The 14,615-nt window shown below is 31.5% G+C and overlaps 1 protein-coding gene and 1 long non-coding RNA gene across 2 annotated transcripts in view; one reads left to right on the top strand and one right to left on the bottom strand.

Annotated features, from left to right (window-relative positions):
* Positions 1-1,134, bottom strand: part of LOC136079956 (uncharacterized) — a 5,683-nt gene extending 4,549 nt beyond the window's left edge. Inside the window, exon 1 of the long non-coding RNA XR_010638341.1 lies at positions 861-1,134. This is a non-coding gene — a long non-coding RNA (uncharacterized LOC136079956). The remainder of the gene's footprint in view (positions 1-860) is intronic.
* The window catches only part of LOC136080518 (uncharacterized), a 66,259-nt gene that overhangs the window by 10,265 nt on the left and 41,379 nt on the right, over positions 1-14,615 (top strand). Inside the window, exon 2 of the mRNA XM_065797293.1 lies at positions 2,408-2,547. Within this exon, the coding sequence (XP_065653365.1) occupies positions 2,484-2,547 (64 nt within the window). The 5' untranslated portion in view covers positions 2,408-2,483. The remainder of the gene's footprint in view (positions 1-2,407; positions 2,548-14,615) is intronic.

Below are 14,615 nucleotides of genomic sequence, written 5' to 3' on the forward strand. Positions count from 1 at the left end.
TAGAAAAGTAAAGCTGTCATCATTTAAAATATAAAGGGTGTTGTCAAAATATGTTGAAAATAAAATTAAGTTACTAATAAAATCACGTTCAACAATGATAATCATTCTTACTGTAGTAAAATATAGTACTAACTGTTAAATTTGAATAAATAAATATAAAATTAACAAAAACAATGAATAAATAAGAACATTAACTTGAACTTTAACTAAATCTTGAATTTGAATTAATTGGTACTAATTTGTTCAAGCATAACCTTAAAAAATAAGTTTATGTATATTTTATATATTAATAATAATTATATGTATAACTAGTTATATTTATAGTTAACTATCAGGAGTTATATGTATAACTATATGCATTTTAAAGCATATTACTTTATTTAAACATTACTTAGATCATATTACTTTGAAAACTGGACCCAGAGGCTTTATTCTCAATAACACTGTGGTACTCCAGATTAAAAATTGAAAAGTTTCTGTAAATATCCTGTTTTTGTTCCTCAATGTAGTTCGTAAGTCCCTTAAGTCTTAAGGACCTTATTATATCTAAAGTTAAAAGTTTTGGAGCATAAAAAAAGTTAGAGAAACCCATCTCTATCCTATTTTTTTCTTTTTTTAATAAAGAAAATTGGGAATTCTTTGACTTTCAAACCTGCATTTCTTTGTGGGACACTGCAGTGACCCATGCATGCAAGATTGGTTTTTGACAACATTTCAACTTGCATCAGTTAATTGTTTGCAAATAATTTACTCAAGATCTATATTCAAATAACTATTATATTATCCTAATAATACGTCTATTTGCACAAATCTTAATCTTATTTCTATAAAGAAAGATAAAAATTATTCGTGGTACTTACATACTTGCTTGCCATTCTCTTTATTAATATAAAATATTTTCACACAATATTAACGTAACAAATGCAAATTTTTTTTTAGTTTCCAGCTTTTAAATCAATTCCCATGCAAATCCCACAGGAAACTCACGTGGGATTTCCCATGTGTGTAAATACCATATGGTTCCCACATGTAACCCATGTGGGATTACCCACATGGGTTTAAGGTGACAAATTTCCATACGGATACCACATGGGAAAATCCGTCCCACATAAATCCCATCAATCCCACACGGAACCCACGCGGAACCCATGTGGGACGCGGTTTTTTTTTTCACTGGGAATAACTCAGGCCTGAGGCAACCGGGGTCAGTCGGGGCATTTGCCCCCCCCCCCCAATAATTTTTCAAATAAATAATTTTGATAAAAATTGAATGAAAAATGACTAACAAAAAATGTTCATTTAAACTATTTTGGGGCCCCTTAATCCAGCACTGCCCCCCTACCCTACCCCAATACAATTTTTGTTCCTACGGGCCTGTAACTAATAATTTTAAGGTCAGTAAACTAGTATTTACGGCCGCGTCTTGGTATGCTTTTCGAGGCCGTAGCCTTGCTCTATGGCACGCATTGTATTTTTCATACGTTCACGTACACTTGGAACTCGTAGTACAAGCGAATAATCACAATATCAAGCTCAAGATATAGCCAAACTTGAGCAAATTTAATTCCGAGCCACGAAATACATTTCAACTTTAAAGGAATTACCCTACACTTAGCGACAATCAAGATTAAACCTGACAACGCTAACCGAACAACGTGCAAGAGCAGATCTCATTCAACAATACAAAATTAACAGCAAAATCAACGTAATTAAATTCTTAGTCCCTCAGCGTTAACCAAACTCAACGTCACTAAAGTAAAGTTTTTGAACTCACACTAAACAACTCAAAGTACAACTTTTTCGAAACTGCGCTTAAAGAAATAACTTCTTCACCAACTGTGTGGTCAAACCATGGAACTCTTTAAACAAAAACGCGATAAATTCAATAAACATAAGTAATAGTATAACTTTAAAAGTTAAAGACTGTGTTTTAATCACAAGAGTGGCCAAGCACGGCTCTTCATCAATAATTTGTAAATTTTATTGTAAATAAATCAAAATTAAAATAAGCTTCAACTAATTTTAAAATTTTCTATCAAAATATTTTTTATTACAAAAAGATTAAAATAACTTTTTTTGATCTTTATTTAGTATCAGAATTAAACAGGTTACCGTTTGTAAAGACTATAAGTTCTGAGAAATTATGTTTCTTTTGCTTCGTACCAAGCATTAGCTCAGTAAAACAAACACTTGTTACAATAAAAAAAAGCTAAAATACGGACTTCGCTAAAATAAACTGATTGATTTAACAAATTATTTTAATTTTTCCGGGGTACGTTTCCGGATATCACAATCGGTATACTCTGTTATAAATCGGTTTGGACTTGATTAAAAATTTTATTTTGTATTTTATACTTTATTTTTTTATACTTAACTATAATAAACTTAGTTATTTTTTATGCTTTAGTCTTACGTTATGGTTCATTTAAAAGAAACGGTTTTGAAAAACTAATCGATATTCGTGAACTTAACTTGAGAAAAAAATGAATGTTAAATTTATTTTTTTCCTGGTTTTGATGGTTTGGAGTCTGGAAACATTTTTGACCGGTAAGTTATACAATCTTTTAATTTACTAAAATATTTGAATAAATTTAATATTATTAGATATAATTTTGTTTAATTTTTTGTTCTTATTAATTAAATTGCTAATTAAATACAAAAATAAAATAAACAAACACAAAGAAAATCACAAAAGAAGCACTAAATAAAGAAGTTAAAAAATAATGAAAAATTGATTAATAACCAAGAACAAAAATATTTAGTAAAATTTGTTTAAGTAATACACGTTGAGTGCAAACTCTACAAACACTTCAGAGTTCGCTTCCGCTATTGTTTTTGATCGTGCTGAATTTTACGGCCTTGTGGTCGCAGAAAATTCAGTTAAAAATTTTTTTTTAATATTAAGAAATAAAGGCTTATTTTGTGTTTTTTGTCTCCGTTTTATTAAATTCAAAAACTCCGTGTATGGGTTTAATCCGAAACCAAGATGGCACACCCTGATAACAAACTCTGTTATCAGGGAGTATGTATATAGGAGAAACTTTAGCACACTACCGCAATGTACTGAGACATTTTCAAAAAATTAAAAAAAAAAATTTTTTTAATAATTACACAAAGAAATATTTTTTTTAGTGAAATCACTAAAAAGTATAAAAAATATAGAAAAAAGTATAGAGGCAACTTTTCCGCTCTACCTTAAAAACGTCATTTGAAAAATCGTCTGTTGAAAATACTCCTTCTGAAGCAGTTAAGGTAAGGAGATTTGTTATTTAAGGGTGATACAAAACGTTCAACGTTGTTGACAGTTTTATTTAAAATATCCAATTAAGGAAAGTATTTTTCAATTTAGGGTATTCATTAGTTTGGTTACTATTGCGAGCATACCTTTTGTGAACCTATGAGAGAACTTCTTGCATTTTGGAGTTCTTTGGGCAATACAACTTTTTTTTTAATTAAATCATCTGCATTTGATGAAAATTTGGGATGAAACTTAAAAGTTAAAATTTCGAAAAAATATACAAAATTTTTATAGTTCCTTGATGGAACTATAAAAATTAAAGTAAATAATTTTTTGTTTTAAAAAATAATTTTTAAATTACTTTAGTTTTTAATAATGTGTTCTTTTACACTAATTAATTCAAAGATTCCGAACATTTTTGTAACAAATCTCTGAAATACCGTTTCAAGTTTGTTAGATAGAACTTTTAAGTTCTTGCATCGTATTATACTGTCAAGAATTTTTATATAAAGTTTGTGCAAATACCCCACATAAATTTTCAATAGGGTTTAGGAATAAAATATCCATGTTTTAGATGGCCAATCCAAAACATGTATATATTTTTTCCTTGAACCACTGTTTTGTACTTCGTGCCGTGTGAATCGCGACAATTATCTTATTGGTAAATCCAATTCCCAGTAGGTAAACCTTCACAAATATTAAAATATCTTCGTAAACTCTTGCATTCTTTTTTTTTATAATAAAACAAAATGCGGCCCACACCATAACTGTCCCTCCTCCAAAGTTACGTCTCATAGAAATGCAAATTTTTATCAAATCATGCCAATAATACTTAAAACCATCAAGCCAATTAAAGTCAAACTATAAGATATTTTCCCATTTTATGTCTCATGTTACATGGTCTTTGTCACATGTCATGTCACATGGTCTTTGGCAAACTTAAATCTTGTACTTTTATGCTTTTTTGGCAGTAATTTTTTGATCACTTTTTTCCAATGAGACCGTACTGATTTTGATAAATTTTATTGGACACGTCTAATGTTTACAGATATTTCCAGTTTATTCCTTAATTGTGTTGCTGTTCGTTCAAACTCATAATAGAAAAATGTTGCCTTCATGTTATTTTTTTATTACCGCCCTTTGGTGATTTTTGTTGTAATTTTCACCTAAGTTTATAAAATTGCTCACTGCATGATGAGATCTTTTGATTTTCTTTGCAATTTTTCGATAGATCAAATCCATATCTTTTTAAGCAACAACTTTTGCATTTCTACCTCTTTTAACACCCTTCCGTCGGGCAGTGTAATAATTAAATAACAAATGTTAATTTAATTAAACACACAACTTTTATATAGAACAAACAAACCATAATCTTGCTTAAACTTTAATCAACTATTATTAAGTGTTCAAAACAAACTGATGGAAATTTCGCCTGTATGTATGCTAGGGGTGCACCGATGCCTATGCCGATTACCTTGGCCAATGTAAATGCTGATTGGCACAGGCTGATACCGATGCATCGGCTGATGCATCATTATCGGCCAAAGATTAGAATTCGTACTTTTTTTTTTACTAATAGGTAAATTAGGATTTGTATAGAAAGACATCTTGTTAAGCAAACCTAAAGAAAAGATTAGTAGTCAATTTACTGGACAATTAAATTTTTTTGATATTAAAGCAGCATGCATGAATGTTGAATATTTTAAAGGATAAATACATGACTGGAATATCATTAACGCTGTTTAGTCAATAAATCAAAACGTTAGGCTATAATTTTAGGTTGACAATATCCCCAATAAGGGCGCTATTTTACTTCTCTACACCCTATTTTTATTAATAGTTGTGATAAATAGTTTTATGCTGTTCAAAATTCACATAAAAACATAAAGACATGAAAATAAAAGGAAAGTAATTTGATGTTAAAGTGTTAAAAAAATACACAAAAAGCGCTGTTTGCCATCAATTTTAAAACATGACTGGCTATTTGCCATCAATTCTAAAACATGACTGGCTATTTACCATCAATTCTAAAACATGACTGGTTATTTGGCATCAATTCTAAAACATGACTGGCTGTTTGCCATCAATTCTAAAACATGACTGGCTATTTGCAGGGCCTTACCAGGCTAACTTTGCGCTTCGGGCAAGCAAATAAAATTGCGCCTCCCTCCCAAAAAAATATACAAAAAACACATTATATATATATTTACATAAAAAAAAATTAATTATTGATCACAAAATTTATCGCATCAAGTTAAAAGAACAATTTGTCACCAATGTTTCACAAACTTCAGTTCAAGGTCACTTTTCTGGCTTTTTTGGAGGCAAAGTCACTAATGACATCATCAAAATCAAGTGCGTTGGCCACTTCATGTTTAATTGAAACTACTGCCAGACAAGACAAACGTTCTTAGCCCATATTTGATCTCAAATAGTTTTTTATGATCTTAAGTTTACTGAAACTTCTTTCACACGTGGCAACTGTAACTGGTAAGGTGAGGAAGATGCGAATAGCAATTGCCGTGTTAGGATAAGCATCAGTCAATGAGTATTTATGAATGAGCTGCAAAATGTCCATCGGGCTAGATTTTTCAAAGTTTTCCATCATGGCAGCAGCTTGATATTTAAAGCTTGCCATTTCTGACTGGAAATCTGAAGAATCTAAATCTGCCTTTTAAATTTTAGACAAATTTTTGGCTTTAGTCTTAAGTTCATCCACTGAACTTTTGGAGAGAGAATGTCCACTGAGGAAGTCAAAATCTGAGGATACTGCAGACATAGCTTCAAACCGCCACTCAATTTGTGTGAGAATGCTGTCAAACACAAGGTTGCACTGGGATCCGAAATCTGTTTCTGGTGACAAACGGCAAAAGTCATCTTCAGCTTCATAAAGTGCCATCAGCTTCACTTTGCGCTTTCTCTTCATAGAAAAGTCTCCTTCAATTCCAATTTGGATAGCTGTTTCTGCAGCAGCTTTGATAATGTTGTCCAACCCAACATCTCTCAGATTCTGAATGGAAGCCTTCAGTCCTTTCATTTTTTTTGCTGCAATGTCAATTGAAATATTTTTAGACTGAAGCAGTTTGTTTTCCCGGTCAATTAAAGACAGAATTTGACACCAAAAATCCAACAAACACAGAAAACTGAAATCAATTTGAATGATGAGGTCTTTTGCACTGCAAACTGAGACAGCATTTGTCTTGGGAGTGTGAATTATGGATTCCAAAACTTGAAGAACTTCTTTTATTTGTCTGTGTAGTGGGATGATTGCTTCTTTTTTGGCAGACCATCTTGTATCACTATTTCCCTTTAGTGAGATGGTCAATGTTTTCATCAGTTTTTCCCATCTTAAGGTAGAACTTGAGAAAAAGTTAAAGATGGCTTGAACTTTTCCAAAGAATGTAATCATGAGTGGAGAAACTTCAGCAGCATGGACACCAACTAGGTTTAAAGTGTGAGCTGCACATGGAACAAATCTTGCAAACTCATTTAGAGAATGGATGTGAGCTTGGACGCCATTATATTTTTCAGACATATTGGCTCCATTGTCGTAACCTTGGCCCCGACAATCAGAAATGCTCAGGCCATGCTTCTCCAGTTTTTCGGTGATTTCAGCTGCAAGGCCCTTTCCAGTTTTTTTGTGAGATTCAATGAAGTCCACAAAGCTTTCCTCAATTTTACAGATTTCCTCAGTGATGTGGACATACCTGATTATTTGGGTCATCTGCTCTTTGTGGGAGGCATCTGGAGTGCAGTCAAACAAAACAGAGTAAAATTTAGCTTCTCTGACATTTGACAAAATTCCATTCCTGACTTTCTGCCTAAGTAATTCAATCAGCTCATTTTGAATTCGAGGAGAAAAGTAGGATGTTGTGGTTTTCTTTGCCTTAACGGATGCAACGCGTTCAGCCACTAAAGGATAATAATGGCTTATCAGCTCAATTAAGTTCAGAAAGATGCCACTGTTTTGCTCTCCAATTACTTCTGTTGAACCCCGAAGGTCAAGATTGTTCTTGGCACAGAACAAAATTGCATCAACAATCACTTTCAAGATATCTTTCCACTTTTTCATCTCTTCGTTGAAAACTCTCTGCAGATCAGAATCCAAGGTCTTTCCTTCCTTGAGATTTTTTTCCAGATTTTTCCAATCAGAATAGCATCTTTTGGTGTTCATTGCTGTTTTCGTGTTCTGGAATTCTTGAGTTTAGTTTTTTCCAGTCACAAAATCCTTTTGAAATTTCTTAAAAATTGTTGGTTTTTGTCGTTGAAAATAGCAGACAGCAAAAACAAAACAAAGAATCTTTTTTGTTGCTGTACAGCAGCCAGTAGCGAACAAATTTTTCACCATTGGGATGAATTTTTTCATACCATTTTGAGCTGAAGTGTCGCATTCTGTTGTCAAAGTCACAAAGTGTGTTTGGGAAAAATTCTCTTCTTTCTTGCTCCGGCCCATGCTGAATCAAAAAGCACCTTGTTTTATCTGTCATTTTAGGCCATGTAGCTGGATCACTGTGTTGAACGTTTTCTCCAGAGGTTGCTGAAATTTCTGAGATTTCAGGAGGAAATTCACTGTTGCCCATTTCAATTGGTTTGGAAAGCTGAGAATTTCTATCTTCTTGTGCTTCTGAATCATTTGGTCCAAATTCGTCTTGACTTTGGCCAATGAAAATCTCCTCTTCAAGTAATTCCAATGGATGATATGAATTTAAGTAAGTAATTAAACATGTAGCAGCAACTTCAGCTGTTGAATCATTATCATCTTCATTGCAAATATCCTCTGAAATAATTTGTTTTTCGACAGAAGAGTTTGTCACCAACCACTTCTTGAAACAATTTCTTAGTTTTGCGTCACTTTCAAGACGGTCTCTTCTTTTCTTCTTAGCTTCAGCACCAGATAATTTTTTTGCACGATTCATTGTAAAAAATAATGTTCAGAAAATACAAACTTTTATTTTTTAATTGCGCTCTTCTATTATTTATTTTTTCTTTTCTTCTCCCTCTTTATTTTTATTATTATTTGGTTACTTTACTTTCTTTAGCTTTCATTTCATTTGTTTCTTTATTTAAGCCGCTTAAATTAAGCGTTCTTTTTTTTAATTCGAAGTTCTTTTTTTTTTCTTTTCAGAATAATTTTTAATGTGTGCGTTAAATTAATTTATACGATCCTTAATGAATCATTTGTCTATATTATAAATAATTATTGGTTTTTAATTGTCGTTCTTAAATTCAGCACCAGATAATTTTTTTGCACGATTCATTGTAAAAAATAATGTTCAGAAAATACAACTTTTTAGTGTTTAAGGGCGCTCTTCTGTTTGGTAAATGAGCTTTTAATTTAAAGTTCGTCAGGAGGCGCAATTTTAATTAATTTTCTTATCAACATAAAAGTGACGCCACGCAAATTAGTTTCATAATGTGAAAATAAATAAATTAATTTGGGGAATTTTGCGCCCTCCCAATTTTGGCGCCTCAGGCCGCGGCCCGACTGGCCCCGCCCTTGGCACGGCTATTTGCCATCAATTTTAAAATATGACTGGCTATTTGCCATCAATTCTAAAACATGACTTTATAATTATGTGATAACATAAAATTTACATTAAAAACATTATACAGTTTTTTTTTTAATTCTGATCAAGCATCACACTTTTATAGAGCAATTTATTTTGTATTTCTGATTTTTTAAAGTTTTTCTGAAAAAAATATAATTGCAAAAATGGTGTTTTATTTTCAAATTATTTACTAATGTTTTTTTTTTTGGTAGAATTTTAACAATCTATGATTTTAGGTCATTGAACAACATGCAGAGACTGTATGTACGTTGGGATAAGGGTTAAAAATGCCATTAAGATTGCCTGCCCTTACCCAAACTCTGAATCAATGTATGTACACTCCTTGTATATTTTCCCTATTCAAGTCAGTTAATGTATGGACACTTCCTGCATGTTCTCCATATTTAAGATGTTTAATGTATGTACACTAGGGTAATGACTGAAAATATTTTTGCAAAAATGTTATTAAAGCTAGTTCTAAAGAAAAGTTTCCACACCAAAACACAATTTTTGGTACATGGTAGGTGTTATATTTTTGATAAAATATAACACCTATCATGTTATCGGGCAGCATAGTAGGTGTTATATTTTACCGAAAATATTTGTCTCCCAAAGTAAATCATAATGGGGCTCAAAAGAAGTGAAACTTTATAGAGATTTCATAAATAAAAATCTTTTTTTAATGTAACCTTCTTAAGAATGATATTGTTAAAAAACGTCTTAAAAAGTGACTATTTTCAATTTTTGTTTAGTTTTTTAACATTAGCGGAGAGCAGTTAGGATTTATACACTTTTTACACAAAGTCAGATAAAAGCAAAAACAATTGATACTTTAAAATAGTTTAAATGTTGCTGAATAACCCTAATATCGGGTTTTATAATATTATAGTTTGGTTTTGATAAAAACTTACATGGTGGAACTATGATGGCTTTTGCAAAAAATGGAGACTGTACGAATGCACCCCACGCACGGGATAGCTTCGTTTAATTCTTTGTTCGGCACTTTAGTACAAAGTGAAAAAGATATTTACTGAAATTTTAAAATAAATTGTGAAAGATTAACATTAAAACAGAATAAATCTTTAACATAATAATAATTAACATTATATTGTTTTACAAACAGTTTGTTCAAACTTAAGTCATAAAACCAACATCTTCCATCAGGAACACTTGACATATAAATGATGACATATAACGGATGTACTGCACATTATACATTACAAGATCTTTTTTAATTATAAATACATTGGCTGTTCTAGCTGTAGAAGCACGTTTAGGTGGCTGCAATACACAGACTACGTTTAATAAGTAAACCATTCCTTTGTCTTTGGTATTAGAAAAACGAATTTCCAGGTACTCGAATTATTTCTTAGAAATGAAAATTTTTATTCCATAGGGTTGTATTTGGTTACCACCTGTCCAGTGTAATGTAAAACAGTTTTTTGTTGTTTTTTTTCTAACTTTACCAACACAAAGCTTTTTTCTTTAATATTTTCCGTCATAACCTGATTTTCATTCTCAATATCAGATCCTTCAGAAATCTCCTTAAAAAGAGAACAAGAACTTTCTTTTAAACTTATATCGGTCTCATCTTCACTATAAGTCTCTAAAGTTTTCTTCTGCTTTTTTGATTTGGTTTCTTTTTTTGTGTTAGGTAGCAAATTTAATGCGCGTTTAATATTCTTTGTTTTTTGTTTTCTCTCTTGCTCTTTTTTCTTTTTCTCTTTTGATTTTTCTATTTCTATTAGTCTTTTTCTATTCGGGAGTATCTTTCTATTCGGGAGTATCTTTCTATTCGGGAGTATATATATTCCTGACTTTCATTGCGGTTTTCCTTTCCTTGTGCTTCTAGGTGCATTCCTTTACAACTTAGGGTAAGGTTGAATAGTTTCTGGAGTTATTAATTCCACAGATGATGCAGATAGTTATGCAGCTAGCACTCTTAATAGACCTTAATGAGAAATAGTCATTTCTTCAGGTATAATTTGTTGCATGTTGCAATCTATGACTGCTCTAGAACTAAAATTGTAAACTTGTACAGCAGCAAATTCATCGTCACTGAAATTCAATTTCTTATATGGCTATATCCCAGTTTTTTCGAAAGCATTTCAATGTTTTTTTAATTAAATGATTCAAAACAGGCAATTTTGACCGATTTCAAAATATAGTATATATTTAGAGTTTTTCCTGGGTTATTCACATGCCAATCATTATACGCTATCGTTAACTTGGCCTTAAATGGTCCGAATACTCCCACATCTAAAGGTTGGAAACGGTGAGTTTTGTGAGGAGGAAATAACAAATAAATAATGCATTTACCACGAGCATAGTCCACCGCTTCAATTGTCACATGACTTTCGTGATTGTTGACGAGGAGCAGAATAGGGTTTTCTTTATAGCAAGATGTTTTTATTTTAATATGTTAAAGGACTTCCAAAAATATTCTAGAATTAATACAGCCACTCTTATTAGCCATTCCCAGACTGCTTTCTGGAGCATCCTCAATAAACTGATCCTTGAAATGTACTCTGAAAAAAATGAATATAGAGCCACCATAGAGCTAGTGGTAACACAGTACGATGGTATTGTGTTACAACTAGCTAATAAGATTCCTCCCACGAATTCACCCCTTTCTGCCGATACAAGTTGACCAATTTTTTAGACTTTTTTGCGCTAATAGCTTTTGGCGTGCTTAGCACTGTAGATACTGACTCATCAAAATTATAAATCCTCTCTTCAGAGAATACATATATTCAAAAGCTTTGCGAGGTTCTCATTGAATGTAAAAGAACGTACTGCGATGGTGCTTTCAGGTTTCCGATGTCTTAAGTTTGCGTCTGTCTATTACAGTCCAGCCATTCTTTTCCAGCCATTTTGTTTTGATGCCAGCTAGATGAATATTGTAGTTAGTTTATGTTTGCATATTCGTATGCTCCAAACTTGTAAGATTGTCAACCCATAATGCCTTTTAGAACATTTGGCGATGTACTCATTCAATAGAGTCTCTTATTCGGTAATGAACACTTGATTTGATGTGAATTTGGAAATAAACACCCAAAACAGGGTGTTGTTGTTAGCTTTTTTGTGGAGCTTAGCTAAGCGACTTTGAAGTGTTGTTAGTTTGACACCATATTTTTGTGCGGGCTTCCTAATTGATAAAGTTTTATCTAGAACATCGTTCATCCACAGACTTCATTTCTTCTTCGTCTACGTCTTTCATTCTGGTACCTATTTTTACGTATATTAGTGGCATGATCTGGAAATAATAATTTCTTTATTTTTTTATAAAGCTTTCTAAACCTCGGTGGGGTTCATCCCTACTGTACGAATCCTCCCCACTTACTACTGTACGAATGTGCCCCCACCAAAACAATCAACATATAAATTCAAAATAAAAATAACAGTTAAAATTATCACAAAATTAATGTTTAAATATTAATCTAACACACTTATACAAAAAAGCATAATAAATTATTTCATTAATTTGATCAAAAATCATTACGAATAAACGTTTTCAAATATTGATTGTAAAGTTATTTACGCAGTGCAAAATCACGCATCTACTTGTTCCAATAAAGATTACGATGGCACTGCCATGACGTTTAGGTGTTAGCCTTTGCGCATGAATGGTCTTCACACACACAAAAATAAAAACATGTTAATACAAAGAATGATGTAGATATTACTACTGTACGAATGCTTCCTCTGTACAAATCCTACCTGCTCTCCCCTATATTTGAACAAATAGATTTTTCTTTAAAAGCTTTAAATTTTTTAAACTTTCTTCAAAATTACACTTTTTTTAAGACCCAACTTGATATACTCGAGAGAAACGATTTTGGTAATATATAACACCCACCATGTTTTCAGGTACTTTGGTGCAGGAACTTTTTGTGCAAGAACGCTGGATCTCGCAGAAGACCTTAAGGTCTTGTCATCAAGAACCGCTTTGTTTTTCAACTACATCGTTACATTTATTGTGTTAAATATATATATTCTTGTCGAAAGTAAAAATAAATAAACGTAAAAGATATATAACACTCATATATGTAAGTACTAAGAATTGAATCTTTAAAATTCTACTTTATAAAAATTAAAAATATAAGAGTATGTTATCGATAGATAAAATTATCTCTTAAAGTTTTCTTTTGATTATGTTGTAGTTCCACTCTTGAGTAAAATCAAAATATTTCAAAACTATTTTGTTCCATAAAAAAGCTCCTCGATAAGAGATACAAGATCTACCAAAATTTGTATGCGAAAAAGGTTGTTTGATAAAGTTTTCATTTCGAAGATAGTATTTGTTTGTTTTTTTATGTGAGTATAAATTATTAAATGGAAAAGGGGAAGTTTTAGTTTTACATTTACAAAGAATATTATTTACATTAAGTTGATATACATTAAGAATATTGATTTTAAGTAAAAGAGGCCTCGCATGAGTAAAACGGTCTTTAATGTATTTGTTTTGGATCAGTTTTTGCCTGATTACCTAACCTGTACATATAACTTGTATATATAAATAGCCAGTTTCGTATACATTCAGTATGTATAAGTAACTGCAATCATTTTTTGAACTTTTTTATTTTAGTTAAATAAATTTACATGAAAATGAAATTTTAATTTCTTAAAAATTTTTCTCAATATTAATCCAACTCCCCAAGGCCGATAAGGTCTTAGGAGGTGAATTAACCCTCTTTCAACTCTATAACAAACCTTGACGAATAAGACCGCTGGGTAGAGAAAAAAGTTGAGTGTGGTACTACCAGGGGCGTAGTGGGGATAAAACTCGGAATTTCTTGCTTATAAAGGGAGCACTCTAACACCAGGGCCGTCCCGAAGGATGGGGGATGGTGTAGGAGTGTCTTCCCCCAAAGCTGTCATTTAAGCATTTTAGTTGGCACATTGAGCAAGTTTTGAACTATATTTGGCAAATTACAAATATTGAGGAGATTTTTTTTTTTTTTGTGTTGGCAAAAAATACATACAACACCACCCCATGGAAGACCTCTTTGGGACGGCCCTGTCTACCACTACACCACTTCTGCATTAATTGCATTCATACTGTAGATAAAACCAGTCAGTCTAGTTAAAAAAAAATCTTGTTAAAAGTTTCTTTATTTCAAATGATTCATTTTGTCGTAATTTCTTAACACTTGAACATCAAACTCAAACATCAAAGATTACTTTCTTTTTATTTTCAGACCTATGTTTTTATGTAAATCTATGGTGGCTCTATGGTTAAAAAAATAAGTTCTGCATTTTAAAAATAAATGTTTCCAAATAACATTAAATGAAAAGAATAATCGTTTTTATCAACAAATACACTCAAAAAAAAATTATAAAAAACTTTATGTTTTGCTGAGTCAGCAAAAAATAAGTAAAACACCAACACACCAAAACATACATCCAATGAGCCTAAAAATTTCAGAGCATCTTTATTATTCAAACATGAAGGAACCGTAGCAGAATTTTTTAATAAAAGTTTGTACATCAAAAATGGCGAATAAAAGCAATGGAATAAAAATAAAAATCAACTTTTTATTTAAGATAATTATTCCCAACTTATAATAATGTCATTAGTTTTGTATAATTCTGCTACAGTCCCTCAAGTAATTGTTAAGGAGTACAGTCCCTCAAGTAATTTTTAAGGAGTACTCCATGAAATTTCAAATTGATTGCTTGTATACTTTTTAAGAAAATCCATTTTAAATTTTGCGCAATATCGAAAGAAATAATTCTGTAAAAAACGCATTTCAAAAACATATAGTAATATTTTTATGGAAAGTAAGATTTGCCATCTTCTACATCTTTTTCTTCATTGAAAAATT

The sequence above is a fragment of the Hydra vulgaris genome, chromosome 05, assembly GCF_038396675.1.
Source record: "Hydra vulgaris chromosome 05, alternate assembly HydraT2T_AEP".
Taxonomy (NCBI): Eukaryota; Metazoa; Cnidaria; class Hydrozoa; order Anthoathecata; family Hydridae; genus Hydra; species Hydra vulgaris.